This window comes from Oncorhynchus mykiss, chromosome 17 (assembly GCF_057628025.1).
Source record: "Oncorhynchus mykiss isolate SJ-2025 chromosome 17, ASM5762802v1, whole genome shotgun sequence".
In the NCBI taxonomy this organism is placed as follows: Eukaryota; Metazoa; Chordata; class Actinopteri; order Salmoniformes; family Salmonidae; genus Oncorhynchus; species Oncorhynchus mykiss.
In genome coordinates this window covers 61,157,807-61,180,648 of record NC_143038.1, presented here as the reverse complement: position 1 = coordinate 61,180,648, position 22,842 = coordinate 61,157,807, and the positions used below count along the sequence as shown (strand labels likewise).

The window sequence follows — 22,842 nt, the reverse complement described above, 5'->3', positions numbered from 1 at the left end:
AACAGATCTACTTTCAGTGCAGTACTAGTGCATACTAATAAGGGTGCATACTAATAAGGGTGCATACTACTGAAGGTGCAAACTAATGATCAAATGTCGCAGAGGGGTCTAAATTGTTTGAACAAAACATGTCTGAAATGATCTTGAGCAGGAAATGAAAACATTTAGTGAATAAGACAACAGTAGGACCATTATCTAGTCATTTTGACCCCATCAATCTGCCATTTAGTTTGGTATTTTCGTCGTTTAAAAAGGAGTAGCCTATATCCATTTATGTATACATCCGGCTGTGGCAGGCGCCAGAGCAAATCAGTTTTTTTCACGGCACCTGTTCAGTGCAGGTGTAGGTTCAGGTTGAGAATCAGAAGAAAACTCATCAGAGATGTCATCATAATTCATTTATTCCACATCATTGGAGTCATTTTCATTCAAAATGGTATGTACTCTATCAGTCTGTTCTGGCCTACTTGGAAAACACATTCAGAGCTTGCGTAATTTACAATGGCAAAAAGACCATGGACAACGCTAACGAGTGCATCCATTCGTCTTGGTCTTCTTGCCATTTGTAAATTATGCAAGCTCTCAATGTGTACTCCAAGTAGGCCAGAGTAGACTGATAGAGTACATACCATTTTGAGATTATAATTAGAATAGATCAATACAATATAATGGCCCGCACAATAAGTGATTAGATAATTGTGCGTCATTGCTTCCCCAACTCTTCCATTCTCCCTCATCATACTTTAGCCTACTTCATTTATTTCATCTGTTATTATATGTGTGGAATTAGTTTCAGTATAGTTTAGGTTGAAGGTGCAGCAGGTAGCCTAGTGGTTAGAGTGTTGGACTAGTAACCGAAAGGTTGCAAGATCGAATCCCTGAGCTGACAAGGTAAATAGCTGTCGTTCTGCCCCTGAACAAGGCAGTCAACCCACTGTTCCTAGGTCGTCATTGTAAATAAGAATTTGTTCTTAACTGACTTGCCTAGTAAAATAGTTTAGGTTCACTTTCTAGGAAATTATCGGGTTGATTTTCAAATGGGCACGGCATCTTCAGCTATCGGGGGAAGGAGGGGCAACGGGGAAAACAATATTAAAAATTAGATGTCCACCTAAAACTGTCCATATCACCAGTTCTATTTGTGATTTTAAGATTATAATAACGACATTGTTGAAATAGCGCCCCCCCCCCTGTCTTACAATTTGTAGCCTGATGTATCTGATGCGGTCTGGCAAAAAGAGAATGTCATGCCATATTCTTCTAGTCCAGACAGCATCAGATATATGGGCTACACATACTGAAACAGAGAAGTGCTGTTTCATTTGTTCGGATGCTTTGTTGGACAATGATGGGTCTTTCTGTTGGCTCCGGGTCTTATTTGAATATTTGAATATTTTATTTACAGTGGGGCAAAAAAGTATTTAGTCAGCCACCAATTGTGCAAGTTCTCCCACTTAAAAAGATGAGAGAGGCCTGTAATTTTCATCATAGGTACACTTCAACTATGATGGACAAAATTATTTTTAATGAATTTATTTGCAAATTATGGTGGAAAATAAGTATTTGATTATAAGATTTCTGGCTCTCACAGACCTGTAACTTCTTCTTTAAGAGGCTCCTCTGTCCTCCACTCGTTACCAGTATTAATGGCACCTGTTTGAACTTGTTATCAGTATAAAAGACACCTGTCCACAACCTCAAACAGTCACACTCCAAACTCCACTATGGCCAAGACCAAAGAGCTGTCAAAGGACACCAGAAACAAAATTGTAGACCTGCACCAGGCTGGGAAGACTGAATCTACAATAGGTAAGCAGCTTGGTTTGAAGAAATCAACTGTTGGAGCAATTATTAGGAATTGGAAGACATACAAGACCACTGATAATCTCCCTCGATCTGGGGCTCCACGCAAGATCTCACCCCGTGTGGTCAAAATGATCACAAGAACGGGGAGCAAAAATCCCAGAATCACACGGGGGGACCTAGTGAATGACCTGCAGAGAGCTGGGACCAAAGGAACAAAGCCTACCATCAGTAACACACTACGCCGCCAGGGACACAAATCCTGCAGTGCCAGACGTGTCCCCCTGCCTAAGCCAGTACATGTCCAGGCCCGTCTGAAGTTTGCTAGAGAGCATTTGGATGATCCAGAAGAAGATTGGGAGAATGTCATATGGTCAGATGAAACCAAAATATAACTTTTTGGTAAAAACTCAACTCGTCGTGTTTGGAGGACGAAGAATGCTGAGTTGCATCCAAAGAACACCATACCTACTGTGAAGCATGGGGGTGGAAACATCATGCTTTGGGGCTGTTATTCTGCAAAGGGACCAGGATGACTGATCCATGGAAAGGAAAGAATGAATGGGGCCATGTATCGTGATCTTTTGAGTGAAAACCTCCTTCCATCAGCAAGGGCATTGAAGATGAAACGTGGCTGGGTCTTTCAGCATGACAATGATCCACACACCGCCCGGGCAACGAACGTGTTGCCCAGCAACAGCCCCAAAACATCACTGCTCTAGAGGAGATCTGCATGGAGGAATGGGCCAAAATACCAGCAACAGTGTGTGAAAACCTCTGTCATTGCCAACAAAGGGTATATAACAAAGTATTGAGATAAACTTTTGTTATTGACCAAATACTTATTTTCCACCATAATTTGCAAATAAATTCATAAAAAATCCTACAATGTGATTTTCTGGATTTTTTTTCTCATTTTGTCTGTCATACTTGAAGTGTACCTATGATGAAAATTACAGGCCTCTCTCATCTTTTTAAGTGGGAGAACTAAATACTGGCTGACTAAATACTTTTTTGCCCCACTGTATATGGGCACGGAGGTATGGCAGGGCGGGCCAGGAGGTATGCTAGGGCAGGCCCCCTAAGGCCTGTACTAAACGCCGGCCCTGAGTCTATGGTATAGCCTAATATATATTAGCCTTATTCTCTTCATATCTCTGCAGATCTTGATTAGACTGAGTGCCTTATTCTCACAACCACAATGACATAATTGCATCATTATGGAGGGATTAAAGTATTGACAGGAAATTAACGAGAATGATGAAAGAATGCGGGAGTTCCATTTCTCTACAGTCTGAGTAAGAAGCTGTGGCAGCCCCAACAGGTGCCTGATTAAATTGTAATTAGTGCCTCTCTGGTGTGTCATTCATCTAATGATGAGGATGAGCTGTGTCAGTGATCTGGAGAGGGTGCCTTTGAAGTGGAAACTCAAGTCAACATTTTTACCTCTCAGTGAAAGACATGCTAAGCATGGAAATAGAATGTCTAGAATAGGTGGATAGTCTAATAGATAACAGATGGATATTTATATAGTGTAGAGCCTCTTGGGCAGATGTGCTCTTGATTTGTAGTAAGCCACGACGTGTGTGTGTGTGTGTGTGTGTGTGTGTGTGTGTGTGTGTGTGTGTGTGTGTGTGTGTGTGTGTGTGCGCAGCAAATGGAGACTGACGTCAACTGTAATGACACTAAGGTCTCCAGCAGCACTGACGTGGCTCAGCCACCAGAGGGAGTCCTGGTATGTGTCAGTCTCTCTTGACAACAGCTGAAAGGCTGAAGGCTATGCTATGCTTGCTCTGGCTGCAGTCTGATTTTCTGCTGTACATGCTCACCCCTTCTCTCTGAACCGCACACTCATTAACTCCCTGATGGATTTGACTGGAGCTGGATTGGTGTAATTATTGTGCTCATGGGGGATAAGGGTTTAGAGAATCTCTCTAATCTGCCATTACAGGTTTTGCATGTGCAAATTATGGGCTGCAAGTTTAGAGAGTATATTTAACCAGATTGTGGCCAGATTGTTTCGTTTTCTGCCTTGATATGATATTGCCTCAAAATATTTGCATGCACATCCTTTTAAAATAAGCTTGTTAAAATTAAGACTTCTCCCATATTCTCAACCATGCAGAGCTCTTTAGTTTATATCATACTGCTACCCTATAATTGGCTTGTGTTGTCTATGATACTTAAAGGGGCAATCTGCAGTTGCGACATTCATTTTTGGACTTATATATTAATGACATGTACCCATTGATTCTTGAAGAATGTAACTTATAAATGCCTCATGAGCTTAGTTCAACTGTCGTACCCCACCAGAACCCCAAATATAAGTTTGTTTTACTCCAATGTTGGTAAATAAAGTAAATGTAAACAAACACTATATAGCCTCAAAACATGGTTAAAACGATCATGTTCATATCATGCATCCAATGCTCTGTCTATGGATTTGAGAGTGGTTACATTTCTCCAGCTCCATCCATCAGCTTTTTCCTAAACAGAACCAAGGCAGAACACTTTGGTATTGTTCAGCTGCTGATTGCCACTTTAATGTTTCAATTAACTCCAATTTGTATCACAGTGCCAGCAAACATGCTGTTTTGATAATGGCAGGACGATCTGTTGAGTTGAACTTCACTAGTTGGTACATAACCATGTTGATACCATACTTCTGTAGGGCGGCAGGTAGCCTATCGGTTAAGAACGTTGGGCCAGTAACCGAATTCCCGAGCCGACTAGGTCAGAAATCTGTCGTTGTGCCCTTGAGCAAGGCACATAAATCTAATTGCTCCTGTAAATCGCTCTGTATAAGAGCGTCTGCTAAAATTGAAAATGTAAGTGGTCATGCTACACTTTTGCTTGGCTGCCTATTGGTTTATAACTTGCTTATAGGTTCATCCTAATACCTTGCTTCTGATTCCCTACGGTCAGGTTGAGGACTGTATGTCCCCATATGGACACATTGCTCTTCTACCTGATCAGTTTAATCTGCATGAACATGATGACTTCATCCCTTCATCCATGTGACATTTCCTCTCCTCCCTCTCTTCATCCCAAAACCAGAACCAGGGAGTTGGCAGTAGGAAGGAGGCTCCTCTCCCTAGTAAAGAAAATTGCTCCCCTGTAAGTACCTAGTTCACCTCACCATCCATTCCCTCCCCTCACTCAATAGACTGACTATTACTGTCCTACAGTATGGCAGAGCACAGCATGGCCCCAATGTAGCTATTGATTTATTGAGAGAGAGGTGGGAAAATATGCAGTTGTATTTTGGCTGGACTAGAACCAGCAACATCGTTTTTGTGTGTCTGTGTCTGTTCCTGAATTAAATTGGGAATTCAGATGTGGGGAGCCCTATTTGGAGGGGTAAGGGTTTAGTCAGGGTTCAACATAAAGCTAGGGTTAGATTATACCAAGATGTGTATGTTTAGTGTTATATCTGGCCTATGCCATGTCCCTCACTGTATTGCAGTGTATTTTGTTGTACGCGAAGCAAATATCTGTGTAAATCAGACATGAAAGAAATATCGAATATAATCTAAGATTAGAGTTATGACTAGGGTTAGGGTTGAGCTAGGTTGTAGACATGAAGCTAGCGTTAGGCCGGGTTAGCGTTAGGGTTTTGGCTAGGGTTAGGGTAATGTTTATTGCTGTAAGTACAATGTATTACCGTTTTAAGGTTAGTGTTTGGGGTTTGTACTCTTATCCTTTCTATTCTACTCCTCTTTGGACCAGTAAGATGACGGAGCTCAGCCCAGGGTAACTCAGTCCCCCAAAAATGTGTGTGTCAGTGTTTGAAGCAGCTGTGCTTATAATGAAAGTGACCCTTTTTCCTCCTAATGACAATGCTGCAGGTGAAGGCAGGCACCCTGGGGAGAGAGGCTGTAGAGTCCCCCCTGAATGTCACCACTGACAACATCACAACTCAAGTTACCAAGGTAACCCCTCCTGTCTCATTTCCGCCCTTTAAAAATATAAAATAATTGACACTACTGAATATGTAACTTCATTTAAAAAAAACATTTTACCCCCTTTTCTCCCCAATTTCATTGTACTCAATTGTTAGTTGTTACTATCTTGTCTCATCGCTGCAACTCCCCGTACGGGCTCGGGAGAGACGAATGTCGAAATCCATGCGTCCTCTGAAACACAACCCAACCAAGCCGCACTGCTTCTTAACACAGCGCGTATCCAACCCGGAAGCCAGCCGCATCAATGTATTGGAGGAGAGACATTGGTGGATATCCTTGTCTCATCGCGCACTAGCGACCCCTGTGGTAGGCCGGGTGCAGTGCGCGCGAACCAGGTCGCCAGGTGCACGATGAGACGAGGATATCCCTTCCGGCCAAGCCCTCCCTAACCCGGAAGACGCTAGGCCATTTGTGCGTTGACCTCCCGGTCGCGGCCGGCTGCGACAGAGCCTGGGCTCAAACCCAGAGTCTCTGGTGGTACAGCTAACACTGCGATGCAGTGCCCTAGGCCACTGCACCACCTGGGAGGCCTCCCAATTTGGGGCAACCAAATTCACGTAGAAATGTGAGTTATAGATCTATCATTCTACAGTTGAAGTCAGAATTTTACATACACGTAGGTTGGAGTCATTAAAACTAGTTTTTCAACCACTCCACAAATTTCTTGTTTAACAAACTATAGTTTTGGCAAGTCGGTTAGGACATCTACTTTGTGCATTGCACAAGTAATTTTTCCAACAATTGTTTACAGACAGATTAATTCACTGATAATTTCACTGTATCACAATTCCAGTGGGTCAGAAGTTTACATACACTAAGTTGACTGTGCCTTTAAACGACTTGGAAATTTCCAGAAAATTTCCAGAAGCTTTAGAAGCTTCTGATGCGCTAATTGACATGTTTTGAGTTAATTGGAGGTGTACCTGTGGATGTACTTCAACGCCCACCTTCAAACTCAGTGCCTCTTCAATTGACATCATGGGAAAATCAAAAGAAATCATCCAAGACCTCAGAAAAAACATTGTAGACCTCCACAAGTCTGGTTCATCCTTGGGAGCAATTTCTAAATGCCTGAAGGTACCACGTTCATCTGAACAAACAATAGTATGCAAGTATAAACACCATGGGAACACGCAGCCGTCATACCGCTCAGGAAAGAGACGCGTTCTGTCTCCTAGAGATGAACGTACCTTGGTGCAAAAAGTGCAAATCAATCCCGGAACAACAGCAAAGGACCTTGTGAAGATGGTGGAGGAAACAGGTACAAAAGTATCTATATACACAGTAAAACGAGTCCTATATCGACATAACCTGAGTAAGGACCGCCATAAAAAAGCCAGACTACGGTTTTCAACTGCACATGGGGACAAAGATTGTTCTTTTTGGAGAAATGTCCTCTTGTCTGATTAAACAAAAATAGAACTGTTTGGCCATAATGACCATTGTTATGTTTGGAGGAAAAAGGGGGAGGCTTGCAAGCTGAAGAACACCATCCCAACCGTGAAGCACGGGGGTGGCAGCATCATGTTGTGGGGGTGCTTTGCTGCAGGAGGGAATGGTGCACTTCACAAAATAGATGGCATCATGAGGGAGGAAAATTATGTGGATATATTGAAGCAACATCTCAAGACATTAGTCAGGAAGTTAAAGCTTGGTCGCAAATTGATCTTCCAAATGGACACTGACCCCAAGCATACTTCCAAAGTTGTGGCCAAATGGCTTAAGGACAATATAGTCAAGGTATTGGAGTGGCCATCAGAAAGCCCTGACCTCAATCCTAGAGAACATTTGTGGGCAGAACTGAAAAAGTGTTTGCGAGCAAGGAGGCCTACAAACCTGACTCCGTTACACCAGCTCTGTCAGGAGGAATGGGCCAAAATTCACCCAACACATTTGACCCAAGTTAAACAATTTAAAGGCAATGCTACCAAATACTAATTAAGCATATTTAAACTTCTGACCCACTGGGAATGTGATGAAAGAAATAAAAGCTTAAATAAATAAATATCTCCACTATTATTCTGACATTTCACATTCTTAAAATAAAGTGGTGATCCTAACTGACCTAAGACAGGTAATTTTTACTAGGATTAAATGTCAGGAATTGCGAAAAAAGGAGTTGAAATTTATTTGGCTAAGGTGTATGTAAACTTCCAACTTCAACTGTAAAAATATGTCAAAGACACTGTTGTAACGGCTCTCACCAAACCGCAGCGTGGACAGTGTTCATGATTCGTTTATTCAAAAAACACTCAAACAAAAGTGAAAACGAAAGCGCACAGTTGTCAGGCTAAGACACTAAACAGATAACTAGATCCCACAACCTAATGGTGGGAAAAAGTGCTGCCTAAGTATGATCCCCAATCAGAATCTCCCACCCGAGTCACACCCTGACCTAACCAAACACAGAGAATAATAAGGACCTCTAAGGTCAGGGCGTGACAGCTGTAGATCTGTTCTATGTGCGCTATTTCTATGCTTCCCTGTCTCATGCTTTGTTTTTATGTGTTTTACTTTTGGTTTTGTACATCAGCTTCAAACAGCTGGAAATACAATATTTTTGGTTATGGATAAAATACAGTACTAGTCAAAAGATTGAACACACCTACTCATTCAAGGTTTTTTTTTGTGACTATTTTCTACATTGTAGAATAATAGTGAAGACATCGAAACTATGAAATAACACAAGTTGTAAACAAAAAAGTGTTAAACAAATCCAAATATATTTTAGATTTTTCAAAGTTGCCACCCTTTGCCTTGATGACAGCTTTGCACACTTGTGTCATTCTCTCAACCAGCTTCATGAGGAATGCTTTATTAACCAACAGTCTTGAAGGAGTTCCCACATATCCTGAACACTTGTTGGCTGCTTTTCCTTGACTCTGCGGATCAACTCATCCCAAACCATCTCAATTGGGTTGAGGTCGGGTGATTGTGGAGGCCAGGTCATCTGATGCAGCGCTCCATCGCTCTCCTTTTTGGTCAAATAGCCCTTACACAGCCTGGAGGTGTGTTTTTGGTAATTTTCCTGTTGAACAGCAAATGATAGTCCCACTAAGCGCAAACCACATGGGATGGCGTATCGCTGCAGAATGCTGTGGTGGCCATGCTGGTTAAGTGTGCCGTGAAATCTAAATAAATCACTGACAGCGTCACCAGCAATGCACCATCACACCTCCTCCTCCATGCTTCACGGTGGGAATTACACATGTGGAGATCATCCCTTCACCTACTCTGCGTTTCACAAAGACATGGCGGTTGTAACCAAAAATCTCAAATTTGGACTTATCAGACCAAAGGACAGATCTCCACTGGTCTAATGTACATTGCTTGTGTTTCTTGGCCCAAGCAAGTCTCTTCTTATTATTGGTGTCCTTTAGTACTGGTTTCTTTGCAGCAATTCAACCATGAAGGTCCTGATTGCCGCAGTCTCCTCTGAACAGTTGATGTTGAGATGTTTCTGTTACTTGAACTCTGTGAAGCATTTATTTGGGGTACAGTTAACAGTTAACTCTTATGACTCTAGGGGGAGTTTTTTCATTTTTGGAAAAAAAACGTTCCCGTTTTAAACGGGATATTTTGTCAGAACAAGATGCTAGAATATGCATATAATTGACAGCTTAAGATAGAAAACACTATAACGTTTCCAAAACTGTAAAGATATTGTCTGTGAGTATAACAGAACTGATGTTGAAGGCGAAAGCCTGAGAAAAATCCAATCCGGAAGTGCCCCATATTTTGAAAGCGCTGCGTTCCAATGAGTCCCTATTGAGCTGTGAATGTGCTATCAACCAGCTTACGCTTTCTACGTATTCCCCAAGGTGTCTACAGCCTTGTGACGTAGTTTCACGCATTTATGTTAAAGAATAGCCGTAGGCGGCTACATTGCGCAAGTGGTCACCTGATGCCCCCAGAGAGATTCCCGCGTAATATACAGAGGTAGCCATTACTCCAATCGATCCTACTGAAAAACTAATTGTCCCGATGGATATTAATATTGAATAGATATTTGAAAAACACCTTGAGGATTGATTATAAACAACGTTTGCCATGTTTCTGTCGATATTATGGAGCTAATTTGGAATATTTTTCGCCGTTTTCGTGACTGCAATTTCCGGGCGATTTCTCAGCAAAACGTTAGGAACAAACTGAGCTATTTCGCCTACAAAAATAATATTTTTGGAAAAAGGAACATTTGCTATCTAACTGGGAGTCTCGTGAGTGAAAACATCCAAAGCTCATCACAGGTAAACGATTTAATTTGATTGCTTTACTGATTTCTGTGACCAAGTTACCTGCTGCTAGCTGGACAAAATGCTATGCTAGGCTATCAATAAACTTACTCAAATGCTTGTCTAGCTTTGGCTGTAAAGCATATTTTGAAAATCTGAGATGACAGGGTGATTAACAAAAGGCTAAGCTGTGTATCAATATATTTCATTTGTGATTTTCATGAATAGGAATTTTTTCTAAGGATATTTATATCTGTTGTGTTATGCTAATTAGTGTCAGGCGATGATTACGCTCCCGCATGCGGGATGGGGAGTCAGTAGAGGTTTTAATAGCCGATTTCTTAAGGCTGGTAATTCTAATGAACTTATTCTCTGCAGCAGAGGTAACTTTGTGTCTTCTTTTCCTGTGGCGGTCCTCATGAGAGCCAGTTTCATCATAGCACTTGATGGTTTTTGCTACTGCACTTGAAGAAACTTTAAAAGTTCTTGAAATGTTCCGCATTGACTGACCTTCATGTCTTAACGTAATGACGGATTTTCGTTTCTCTTAGCTTATTTGAGCTGTTCTTGCCATAATTTTTTTATATTTAAAAAAATTAAAATATTTCACCTTTATTTAACCAGGTAGGCTAGTTGAGAACAAGTTCTCATTTACAACTGCGACCTGGACAAGATAAAGCATAGCAGTGTGAACAGACAACAACACAGAGTTACACATGGAGTAAACAATAAACAAGTCAATAACACAGTAGAAAAAAAAGAAATAGAAAAAATAGAATCGAAGAGTCTATATACATTGTGTGCAAAAGGCATGAGGAGGTAGGCAAATAATTACAATTTAGCAGATTAACACTGGAGTGATAAATTATCAGATGGTCATAAAAAACAGTATGGGGATTGGGTGGGTAAATTGGGTGGACTATTTACAGATGGACTATGTACAGCTGCAGCGATTGGTTAGCTGCTCAGATAGCAGATGTTTAAAGTTGGTGAGGGAGATAAAAGTCTCCAACTTCAACGATTTTTGCAATTCGTTCCAGTCACAGGCAGCAGAGAACTGGAAGGAAAGGCGGCCAAATGAGTTGTTGGCTTTAGGGATGATCAGTGAGATACACCTGCTGGAGCGCGTGCTACGGGTGGGTGTTGCAATCATGACCAGTGAACTGAGATAAGGCGGAGCTTTATCTAGCATGGACTTGTAGATGACCTGGAGCCGGTGGGTCTGGCGACGAATATGTAGCGATGGCCAGCCGACTAGAGCATACAGGTCGCAGTGGTAGGTGGTATAAGGTGCTTTAGTAACAAAACAGATGGCACTGTGATAAACTGCATCCAGTTTGCTGAGTAGAGTATTGGAAGCTATTTTGTAGATGACATCGCCAAGGATCGGTAGGATAGTCAGTTTTACTAGGGTAAGTTTGGCGGCGTGAGTGAAGGAGGCTTTGTTGCGAAATAAAAAGCCGATTCTAGATTTGATTTTGGATTGGAGATGTTTGATATGAGTCTGGAAGGAGTTTACAGTCTAGCCAGACACCTAGGTACTTATAGATGTCGGAACCATCCAGGATGGTGATGCTAGTCGGGCGTGCGGGTGCAGGCAGCGAACGGTTGAAAAGCTTGCATTTGGTTTTACTAGCGTTTAAGAGCAGTTGGAGGCCAAGGAAGGAGTGTTGTATGGCATTGAAGCTTGTTTGGAGGTTAGATAGCACAGTGTCCTAGGAAGGGCCAGAAGTATACAGAATGGTGTCGTCTGTGTAGAGGTTGATCAGGGAATCGCCCGCAGCAAGAGCAGCATCATTGATATATACAGAGAAAAGAGTCGGCCCTAGAATTGAACCCTGTGGCACCCCCATAGAGACTGCCAGAGGACCGGACAACATGCCCTCCGATTTGACACACTGAATTCTGTCTGCAAGGTAGTTGGTGAACCAGGCAAGGCAGTCATTAAAAAAGTCTGCTGATAAGAATATGGTGATTGACAGAGTCGAAAGCCTTGGCCAGGTCGATGAAGACGGCTGCACAGTACTGTCTTTTATCGATGGCAGTTATGATATCGTTTAGTACCTTTAGCGTGGCTGAGGTGCACCCATGACCGGCTCGGAAACCAGATTGCACAGCGGAGAAGGTACGGTGGGATTCGAGATGGTCAGTGATCTGTTTGTTGACTTGGCTTTCGAAGACCTTAGATAGGCAGGGCAGGATGGATATAGGTCTGTAGCTGGGAGGAGGTGCTCTTGTTCTCCAGGGACTTTACAGTGTCCCAGAACTTTTTGGAGTTAGAGCTACAGGATGCAAATTTCTGCTTGAAAAAGCTGGTCTTTGCTTTCCTGACTTACTGCGTATATTGGTTCCTGACTTCCCTGAACAGTTGCATATAGCGGGGACTATTCGATGGTATTGCAGTCCGCCACAGAATGTTTTTGTGCTGGTCGAGGGCAGTCGGGTCTGGAGTGAACCAGGGGCTATATCTGTTCTTAGTTCTGCATTTTTTTGAACGGAGCATGCTTATCTAAGATGGTGAGGAAGTTACTTTTAAAGAATGATCAGTTATCCTCAACTGACGGGATGAGGTCAATATCCTTCCAGGATACCCGGGCAAGGTCGATTAGAAAGGCCTGCTCGCAGAAGTGTTTGACAGTGATTAGGGGTGGTCGTTTGACTGTGGACCCGTAACGGATACAGGCAATGAGGCAGTGATTGCTGAGATCCTGATTGAAGACAGCAGAGGTGTATTTGGAGGGCAAGTTGGTCAAGAAACGTCTATGAGGGTGCCCTTGTTTACAGATTTAGGGTTGTACCTGCTGGGTTCCTTGATGATTTGTGTGAGATTTAGGGCATCTAGCTTAGATTGTAGGACTGCCGGGGTGTTAAGCATATCCCAGTTTAGGTCACCTAACAGAACAAACTCTGAAGCTAGATGGGGGCGATCAATTCACAAATGGTGTCCAGGGCACAGCTGGGAGCTGAGGGGGGTCGGTAGCAGGCGGCAACAGTGAGAGACTTATTTCTGGAGAGATTCATTTTTAAAATTAGAATATGGACTTGGTCTTTTACCAAATAGAGTTATCTTCTGTATACCACCCCTACCTTGTCACAACACAACTGATTGGCTGAAGCGCATTAAGAAGGAAAGACATTTCACAAATTAACGTTTAACAAGGCACACCTGTTCATTGAAATGCATTCCAGGTGAATGAAGCTGGTTGAGAGAATGCCAAGCGTGTGCAAAGCTCTCATCAAGGCAAAGGGTGGCTACTTTGAAGAATCTTAAATGTAAAACACATTTTGATTTGTTTAACACTTTTTTGGTTACAACATGATTCCATATGTATTATTTCATGGTTTTGATGTCTTCACTATTATTCTACCTGGAATGAGTAGGTGTGTCCAAACTGTTGACTGGTACTGTGTGTCACAGTGGTTTAGATGGTACATTGATTCTCTGCACTACACTAGCAACTGCAATTGAGTGAATTATTAGAGTTTTAGCAACCAATGGCAGAGTGATTTCAGCATAGTGCAACTTTAATAGTCTATTTATACATTATTGAGCTATGACATTAATTATCTGATCTGTAGCTTGATCTGTAGCTGTTGTTGAATGGACGTGTGTGTGTTGTGTTTCAGACAGTGAAAGGTGGCTACTCCGAGACCAGGATTGAAAAAAGGATCATCATCACAGGAGATGACGACGTGGACCAACATCAGGTGAGTCAAAATCAAATCAAAATCTTATTTGTCACATGCGCCAAATACAACAGGTGTTTAACCTTACAGTGAAAGGCTTACTTACAAGCCCTTAACCAACAATGCAGTTTAAAAAAATCCCATAAAAAATAAGAATAAGAAATAAAAGTAACAAATAATTTAGAGCAGCAGTAAAATAAAAATAGCGAGGCTATATACAGGGGGTACCAGTACAGAGTCAATGTGCGGGGGCACCGGTTAGTCAAGGTAATTGAGGTAGTATGTACATGTACAGTTGAAATCGGAAGTTTACATTCACCTTAGCCAAATACATTTAAACTCAGTTTTTCACAATTCCTTACATTTAATCCTAGTAAAAATGCCCTGTTTTAGGTCAGTTAGGATCACCATTTTATTTTAAGAATGTGAAATGTCAGAATAATATTAGAGAGAATGATTTATTTAAGCTTTTATTTCTTTCATCACATTCCCAGTGGGTCAGAAGTTTACATACACTCAATTAGTATTTGGTAGCATTGCCTATAAATTGTTTAACTTGGGCCAAATGTTTCGGGTAGCCTTGACCAAAAAAGTACAATCTTTGTCCCCATGTGCAGATGCAAACCGTAGTCTGGCTTTTTTTTATGGCAGTTTTGGAGCAGTGTCTTCTTCCTTGCTTCCTCCTTGCCTTTCAGGTTATGTCGTTATAGGACTCGTTTTACTGTCGTTATAGATACTTTTGTACCTGTTTCCTCCAGCATCTTCACAAGGTCCTTTTCTGTTGTTCTGGGATTGATTTGCACTTTTTGCACCAAAGTTTGTTCCTCTCTAGGAGACAGAATGCGTCTCCTTCCTGAGCGTTATGACAGCTGCGTGGTCCCATGGTGTTTATACTTGCGTACTATTGTTTGTACAGATGAACGTGGTACCTTCAGGCATTTGGAAATTGCTCCCAAGGATGAACCAGACTTGTGGAGGTCTACAATGTTTTTTTCTGAGGTCTTGGCTGATTTCTTTTGATTTTCCCATGATTTCAAGCAAAGAGGCACTGAGTTTGAAGGTAGGCCTTGAAATACATCCACAGGTACACCTCCAATTAACTCAAATGATGTCAATTAGCCTATCAGAAGCTTCTAAAGCCATGACATAATTTTCTGGAATTTTCCAAGCGTTTTAAAGGCACAGTCAATTTAGCATATGTAAACTTCTGACCCACTGGAATTGTGATACAGTGAATTATAAGTGAAATAATCTGTCTGTAAACAATTGTTGAAAAATTACTTGTGCAATTCACAAAGTAGATGTCCTAACCGACTTGCCAAAACTATAGTTTGTTAACAAGAAATTTGTGGAGTGGTTGAAAAACTAGTTTTAATGACTCCAACCTAAGTGTATGTAAAATTCCGACTTCAACTGTAAGTAGAATGATAGATCTATAACTCACATTTCTATGCGAATTTGGTTGCCCCAAAGGTTACATATTGGGGGGCCTCCCGGGTGGCACAGTGGTCTAGGGCACAAAGTAGATGTCCTAACCGACTTGCCGAAACTATAGTTTGTTTTACAAGAAATTTGTGGAGTGGTTGAAAACGAGTTTTAATGACTCTAACCTAAGTGTCTGTGAACTTCCTACTTCAACTGTAGGTAGAGTTATTAAAGTGACTATGCATAGATAATAACAGAGAGTAGCAGCAGCGTAAAAGTGTGTGTGTGGGGGGGGGGGGGGGGGGGGGCAATGCAAATAGTCTGATTAGATGTTCAGGAGACTTATGGCTTGGGGGTAGAAGCTGCTTAGAGGCCTCTTGGACCTAGACTTGGTGTTCCGGTACTGTTTGCCATGCGGTAGTTGAAAGAACAGTCTATGACTAGGGTTGGCTGCAGTCTTTGATAATTTTTAGGGCCTACCTCTAACACTGCCTGGTATAGAGGTCCTGGATGGCAGGAAGCTTGGCCCCAGTGATGTACTGGGCCGTACGCACTACACTCTGTAGTGCCTTGCGGTCGGAGGCCGAGTAATTGCCTTACCAGGCAGTGATGCAATCAGTCAGGATGCTCTCGATGGTGCACCTTTTGAGGATCTGAGGACCCATGCCAAATCTTTTCAGTCTCCTGAAGGGAATAGGTTTTGTCGTGCACTCTTGTTTGAATTAGTTTGTTTGTGATGTGGACACCAAGGAACTTGAAGCTCACAACTTGCTCCACTACAGCCCCTTCGATGAGAATGGGGGCGTGCTCGGTCCTCCTTTTCCTGTAGTCCACAATCGTTTAATTTGACTTGACGTTGAGAGAGAGGTTGTTGTCCTGGCACCACACCTCCTCCCTATTATCAGGCCTATCACTGTTGTGTCATCGGCAAACTTAATGATGGTGTTGGAGTTGTGCCTGGCCGTGCAGTCATGAGTGAACAAGGAGTAGAGGAGGGGACTGAGCACGCACCCCTGATGGGCCCCCGTGTTGAGGATCAGCGTGGAGGATGTATTGTTACCTACCCTTACCACCTGGGGGCTGCCCGTCAGGAGGTCCAGGATCCCGTTGCAGAGGGAGGTGTTTAGTCCCAGGGACTTTAGCTTAGTGATGAGCTTAGAGGGCACTATGGTGTTGAATGCTGAGCTGTAGTCAGTGAATAGCATTCTCACTTAAGTGTTCCTTTTGTCCAGGTGTGAAAGGGCAGTGTGGAGTGCAATAGAGATTGCATCATCTGTGGATCTGTTAGGCCAGTATGCAAATTGGTGTGGGGCTAGGGTTTCTGGGATAATGGTGTTGATGTAAGCCATGACCAGCTTTTCAAAGCTCTTCATCGCTTTGAGTGCTATGGGTCGGTAGTCATTTATGCAGGTTACCTTAGTGTTCTTGGGCACAGGGACTATGTTGGTCTGCTTGAAACATGTTGGTTTTACAGACTCGGACAGGGAGAGGTTGAAAATGTCAGTGAAGACCCTTGCCAGTTGGTCAGCTCATGTTCGGAGTACACGTCCTGGTAATCTGTCTGGCCTTGTGAATGTTGACCTGTTTAAAGGTCTTACTCACATCGGCTGCAGAGAGGTCGTGATCACACAGTCGTCCGGAACAGCTAATGCTCTCATGCATGTTTCAGTGTTACTTGCCTCGAAGCGAGCATAGAAGTAATTTAGCTCATCTGGTTGGTCGTGTAACTGGGCAGCTCTCGGCTGTGCTTCCCTTTGTAGACTGTAATAGTTTGCAAGCCATTACTGAGTGATAATACTGTTGTAATACATTGTAAGGAGTATTCCATGACACTCAAATACACTAATATTGTTGATTGCAAATTAATATGGTCCATTAATGTGAACTGTGGCCTTTGTCACACAGGCCCTTGCGATGGCTATACAGGAGGCCAAGCAGCAACACCCTGACATGCTGGTGACAAAAGCAGTGGTTGTCAGGGAAACAGAGTCTCCCACTGAGGAGCAACATAGGACATCTGAGGTACGTACAGAGCTGCATGTAAACATCACTGTCATGACACCATAGTATATTGCCTCAATAAGTAGAGATAGTGATTTAGAGAGTGTGTTTGTGTCTGTACTGTGTGTGTGTGTGTTTGTGTCTGTACTGTGTGTGTTTGTTTGTGCATGTACTGTGTGTGTGTGTTTGTGTCTGTACTGTGTGTGTGTGTGTGTGTGTTTGTGTCTGTACTGTGTATGTTTGTTTGTGTCTGTACTGTGTGTGTGTGTGTGTGTGTGTGTGTGTGTGTGTGTGTGTGTGTGTGTGTGTGTGTGTGTGTGTGTGTGTGTGTGTGTGTGTGTGTGTGTGTGTGTATTTGTACTGTACTTTGTGTGTGTGTTGTTTGTGTCTGTCCTGTGTGTGTGTTTGTGTCTGTACTGTGTGTGTGTGTTTGTGTCTGTACTGTGTGTTTGTGTCTGTACTGTGTGTGTGTGTTTGTGTCTGTACTGTGTGTGTGTGTGTATGTTTGTGTCTGTACTGTGTGTGTGTGTGTGTGTGTGTTTGTGTCTGTACTGTGTGTGTGTGTGTGTGTGTGTGTGTGTGTGTGTGTGTGTATGTGTGTGTGTGTGTGTGTGTGTGTGTGTGTGTTTGTGTCTGTACTGTGTGTGTGTGTGTGTGTCTGTACTGTGTCTGTGTGTTTGTGTCTGTACTGTGTCTGTGTGTTTGTGTCTGTACTGTGTCTGTGTGTTTGTGTCTGTATTGTGTGTGTTTGTGTCTGTATTGTGTGTGTGTGTCTGTACTGTGTGTGTGTCTGTACTGTCTGTGTTTGTGTCTGTACTGTGTCTGTGTGTTTGTGTCTGTACTGTGTCTGTGTGTTTGTGTCTGTACTGTGTCTGTGTGTTTGTGTCTGTACTGTGTCTGTGTGTTTGTGTCTGTACTGTGTCTGTGTGTTTGTGTCTGTACTGTGTCTGTGTGTTTGTGTCTGTACTGTGTGTGTTTGTGTCTGTATTGTGTGTGTGTGTCTGTACTGTGTGTGTGTCTGTACTGTGTGTGTTTGTGTCTGTACTGTGTGTGTGTTTGCCTGGAAACCCTATGTTGAATTACATTAAATTCAGAAGAAATTTGCATTTGATTCAGCATTTGAAATTAGCATTTAAAAGTCCCCTCACAACCTCTACAAGCCAGAATCTTGAATAAAATATTTTAACTTACTTTACCGGTTGCTCTTGGGTTGGTCCTTCTGGCGCTAGGAATGTGAGACAATATAATTACATCAACTTTTCAAAGTTGTTGTTAATAAGTAGAGATAGTAATAAGTAGAGATAGTGTTAATGTGTTCAGATTCCTATCGCCTGAAGCATGTGCAGAACCATGTAAACACGTGGACTAGCTAGGCAAGTATGCATGCATCTCCTGCACCCGGTTCAGGTGATTGAAATCTGAACGCACTACCAGCACTTTGAAAAGTAGATGTAATTATACTTTCCTGTGGATACATTGTCTCTCATTCCTACCTTCAAAAGGACCAACCACACGGACAACCGGTAGAGTAAGTAGAATTCAATGCAAATCAACATCAGGCTTTGTTTGTGTGTGTGTGTGTGTGTGTGTGTGTGTGTGTGTGTGTGTGTGTGTGTGTGTGTGTGTGTGTGTGTGTGTGTGTGTGTGTGTGTGTGTGTGTGTGTGTGTGTGTGTGTGTGTGTGTGTGTGTGTGTGTGTGTGTGTGTGTGTGTGTGTGTGTGTTATATAGGCTATTAGTTGGCTTTAGATATGTCATGCTATTAAAAACATATTGTTTATCCCACTGGTGTCAGTCTGTTTCACAGGGCTGTCTGTTGCTTTCTCTCTGTTTCAGTCCTGATCGCTCATAGTGGTTCCTGGGAGTGGGGACAGGCAATTACTTGATCCTCCCGTCATCTCCCTGAACCTCCCCACGCCAACGCTGCAAGAGGGCTACAGCAACCTGCCCACAGTGTATACTACAATACAACAGACCGACCGCGCTCCCAGAAACAATCCCTGTCTCCTCTACAACACAATATGCCTCCTCTCCTGTCCCTTTAACCAAAACCGACTGTGACGCCGCCTCTGACCCACGCTCAACCCCCCCTCCCCCCCCAACCCCTCTTCCTCTGGGAAATTCCCTTTTCCCTGGGATTTTTAGAACATGACCGTTCTCACAAATCTGAGAAATAGACTGCAGTGTTTATATCTCCCCAAGAGGTCTGACTTGTAAAGAATATGGCAGGAATAGGGCTAATATGTGTTGCCCCATGTTTAGCCATGGGATCTGTGAGAGATCAATATGGTGGTTCTGGTGTTCTACACCCCCACAGACTGTACATGTACAAACATAATGACATGTTAACGGTTCATCACCCTTGATCAATGTAGTTCAATTAAATGATTAGTGATGAGGATGTAATACATCTTGAGTTAAATCAGATCAACCTTCCCCCAGAACACATTGACTTACCTGTAACTACTGGTCATTTATTCGCCAGGAAGTCAATAATAGTCCAACCTTCAAAATTGCTCTCAGAAATGGTCACCATGGCGATGCCTGCTCAGTGCTGACATCATGCATGTAGCATGGGGATCGGGAATGGAGTGTGAGGAGAGGGGGTTGGGGGAGGGCTGCTCTGCAGGGTCCAGTGGGGATGGCTAGCCTTTAACGCTTGTTGTCACCAGTGTGACACATATATAAAACAGCTGTCTTACTAGCTTTTTAAACATTTGTAACAATAGAAGAATCCAATTTAAAGTCCAGTGTTTGCTTGTTTAAGAAATAAATAAAATAAATGTATCGATTAGCTTCTCATACTCACATGCATGGTTCTACATAGTTGAGGTAATGAACGATACGATACCGACCTGTCTAGGAACAGACGTCCACAGGAAGTGGTCAAGATGGCAGAACATTCAGACAAATCTATATCTGAAAGATTCTGTGGAATATACTTCTGCAATGTCTAGACACTGCATGTCAACCAAAGCTGATGGGACTATACTGATAGGAGAGTCAACTGAAGGAATATGTGGACAGACACTTCTACAACGTCAAGAGACTATGAGTTGGGACTCCGCTTAGCATTCAGGGTATACTACTTCTATAGGCTCTGACTGTCGTTCTCCAGGCTAACAACAAACAGAATCCCCCCCACTCTCCTCATCATGTTCTCCTTCCTTCGTCCTGCTGTTATAATTTCAGTCTAAAACGCTGGTCATGTAGGGCAAAAGTCAAATCACACCCTATTCACCATGTAGTGCACTACTTTAGCCAAAATTAGTACACTCTACTGGGAAAAGGTTGTCATTTGAGACATGGTAGGACTCTTACAGCAAAATGAGCGCTTTTCATTTAAAGTTTCTAATTATTTTATGAAATGTGAGTATATGTTTAAAAAAAGCTCTTGCTTGAGTTGTCTTTGTCATGTTGTATGAGTTCTACGTTTGTATTTATAAGAATGGTGGTGAATGTGGGTATTTTCCTTCCCTAAAAAGTATGAGTGTGTGATGACTTTTTCTGTACCCTCAGACAAAGCCTGGACCCCCCCCAAACTCCATCCTCTTGGATAGTTAGACAGGAGATGAACCATAACAGTTGGAACCCTTTTTATGCTCCACAACAGCAAGCAATGCCTCCATAACCTTGCCTGGCTTAACCTTGTATACACTCTTAGAAAAAAGGGTCCTTCGGCTGTCCCCATAGGAACATCCTTTTTGGTTCCAGGTTCCATCCTTTTTGGTTCCTCTTTTGAACGGGTTCTACATGGAACCAAAAGTGTTCTTACCTGAAACCAAAAAGGGTTCTTCAAAGGGTTATTTTATGGGGACATCCGAAAAAACACTTTTAGGTTCTAGATGGCATCTTTTTTTCTAAGCGTGTACATGTTCATAAATACTCTCTGCATAATATCCTCTTAAGCTATGCTGAACTGCTGAATATACACCAGTCAGTCAGTTTGAGAAAAAAAAAACGATGCTGGAACAAACTGTTGAATTTACATACTATGCATTGTTCCCTGTGTGGACTAACTATGAAACATTACTGAGGATAACCAGATTCATTTTTGGAGCGTTGATCTGCGCTTATCATCTCCGATGTGATATTAATTAATTACAGCGGTCAATTTTTAACTGCTTGTGAGACTTGCAATAATTGTCTCTCTGTAGCCACCTGATGCTATCGTATTCCATTATCAGTCTACTTAAAGGAGAAAACTGTGAACTGTCTGCATATGAAAAGTATTACCAAAATGTTCCAAGATGGATTTGAAACCAGAAGTTGAGCTCATCCACACGGAGTCTCCGTGGCTTTGTCACCGTGCTTGTCAAAACGACTCCACTCTCACTACACCCTGAAGTAACAGAGGGGATCCCTTGGACGTTGTCTTACCTGCTGTAGAGTTGTCTTTGTGAAACAGACAGTCTCAACACTTCTTTTGTATATTTTATTTCATTTTATCTGGTCAAAAGACACTGGATTGTTGTTTAGGCACTTGCTTGTGGTGATAGGCAGCGACGATATTGTTAGAAGTGTGTGGTGTCGCTATATTGGACACACACCTCTCAAAATGATGACTTGCTGTATAGACAATAAGAAAGAAGTTGCCCTGTAAAGCTGATGTGCTGTTTTTTAAAGGTGGGAGTCATTGTATGCAAATGAACATAAATACTTCTATGTGTGCATATAATTACAAATATACCGGAAGAGTGGGATGAAGTTGTGCTGATTTCATAATAGAGGATTAACAAATGTTCTATGTTAAGACTGCAGACCACTTGTGCGGTCTATTACAGTGCACTGGTTATACTGATGATGGGTGCCTTACTGTTGGATTCACCGCCACTGGAAACCATGTAATTGATTATTTTGTCTACATGTGATCTACTAACATTTCAGCCATCCACTCTCCATGTGGTGAGGTCTCGACCTCTTCCGGAGCCCTGGATGACATCACCTTTACTGTCAAAGGTGTTGGCCGTTTGCAGTCTCTTTACCTGCTCATTAATGTCCAATATAAGGATTGGGCAATACTATTGATAAGCTATGATACTCGTTCAGTGGTAGGAATAATAAGTATTGGAACTAAAATCCATTGAAGAGCAGAAAGATTACAAACACAAGGCCTAATAGGACAGAACTACTATGAGTAGCTGATTCCATAGACTCGCGTGAAGCACTATCCGTTCCACTCTTCCTCTTCCATCCTTCAATTCACCTCAACCTTTTGCTCTTCATTCCCCAAGTGTGTAGTGGTGTGTGTTTGCTGTATTTGCATTCAATTTAAATGGAAAACATACATAAATAAATGTCTCATTGCGATTCACATTGTCTCTGCAATTTCACGACGAAGACAAATACTTCAAGATGTGAAAACAGGTAAAGGTCTTGAGACTGTAAGCACAGTACATTTCATTTGTTTAGTATCCTGCATTGCCATCTTGTGGTTCTTAACGGAATTGCAATTGATATTAAGATTACAGTAGTATAACATTCCATTGAGTATAATCATCAATATCCTCAACTTAAGATATTAATTAAAATGGTTATTGCTCTACCTTATTACTGCCAAGTGCCAATTTATATTTTCTTCTCATTTTGAACACTTTGACTGTCACTCGATATCTCGAAATTAAGCATGCGGCACTACCTAGTGGATTCATGGTGAATGACAAAATAATTAATACAGATTACAGTACATTGAATAAGCATAGAGAAATAAATCCATTGAATTTCACTCACT

General features: G+C 42.2%; 1 protein-coding gene across 36 annotated transcripts in view; it reads left to right on the top strand.

Annotated features, from left to right (window-relative positions):
- The window catches only part of LOC110494609 (band 4.1-like protein 1), a 180,855-nt gene extending 158,430 nt beyond the window's left edge, over nt 1-22,425 (top strand). For 16 of the 36 annotated variants that reach the window (XM_036950699.2, XM_036950703.2, XM_036950700.2 and 13 more), the window contains 6 exons: nt 3,458-3,538; nt 4,855-4,920; nt 5,652-5,735; nt 13,628-13,708; nt 17,018-17,134; nt 18,948-22,425. In XM_036950699.2, coding sequence (XP_036806594.2) covers nt 3,458-3,538; nt 4,855-4,920; nt 5,652-5,735; nt 13,628-13,708; nt 17,018-17,134; nt 18,948-18,953 — 435 coding nt within the window. In that variant the 3' untranslated portion in view covers nt 18,954-22,425. The remainder of the gene's footprint in view (nt 1-3,457; nt 3,539-4,854; nt 4,921-5,651; nt 5,736-13,627; nt 13,709-17,017; nt 17,135-18,947) is intronic. The other 20 variants (XM_036950701.2, XM_090206184.1, XM_090206207.1 and 17 more) reach the window with 2 other exon arrangements.
- Nucleotides 22,426-22,842: the final 417 nt, after the last annotated feature.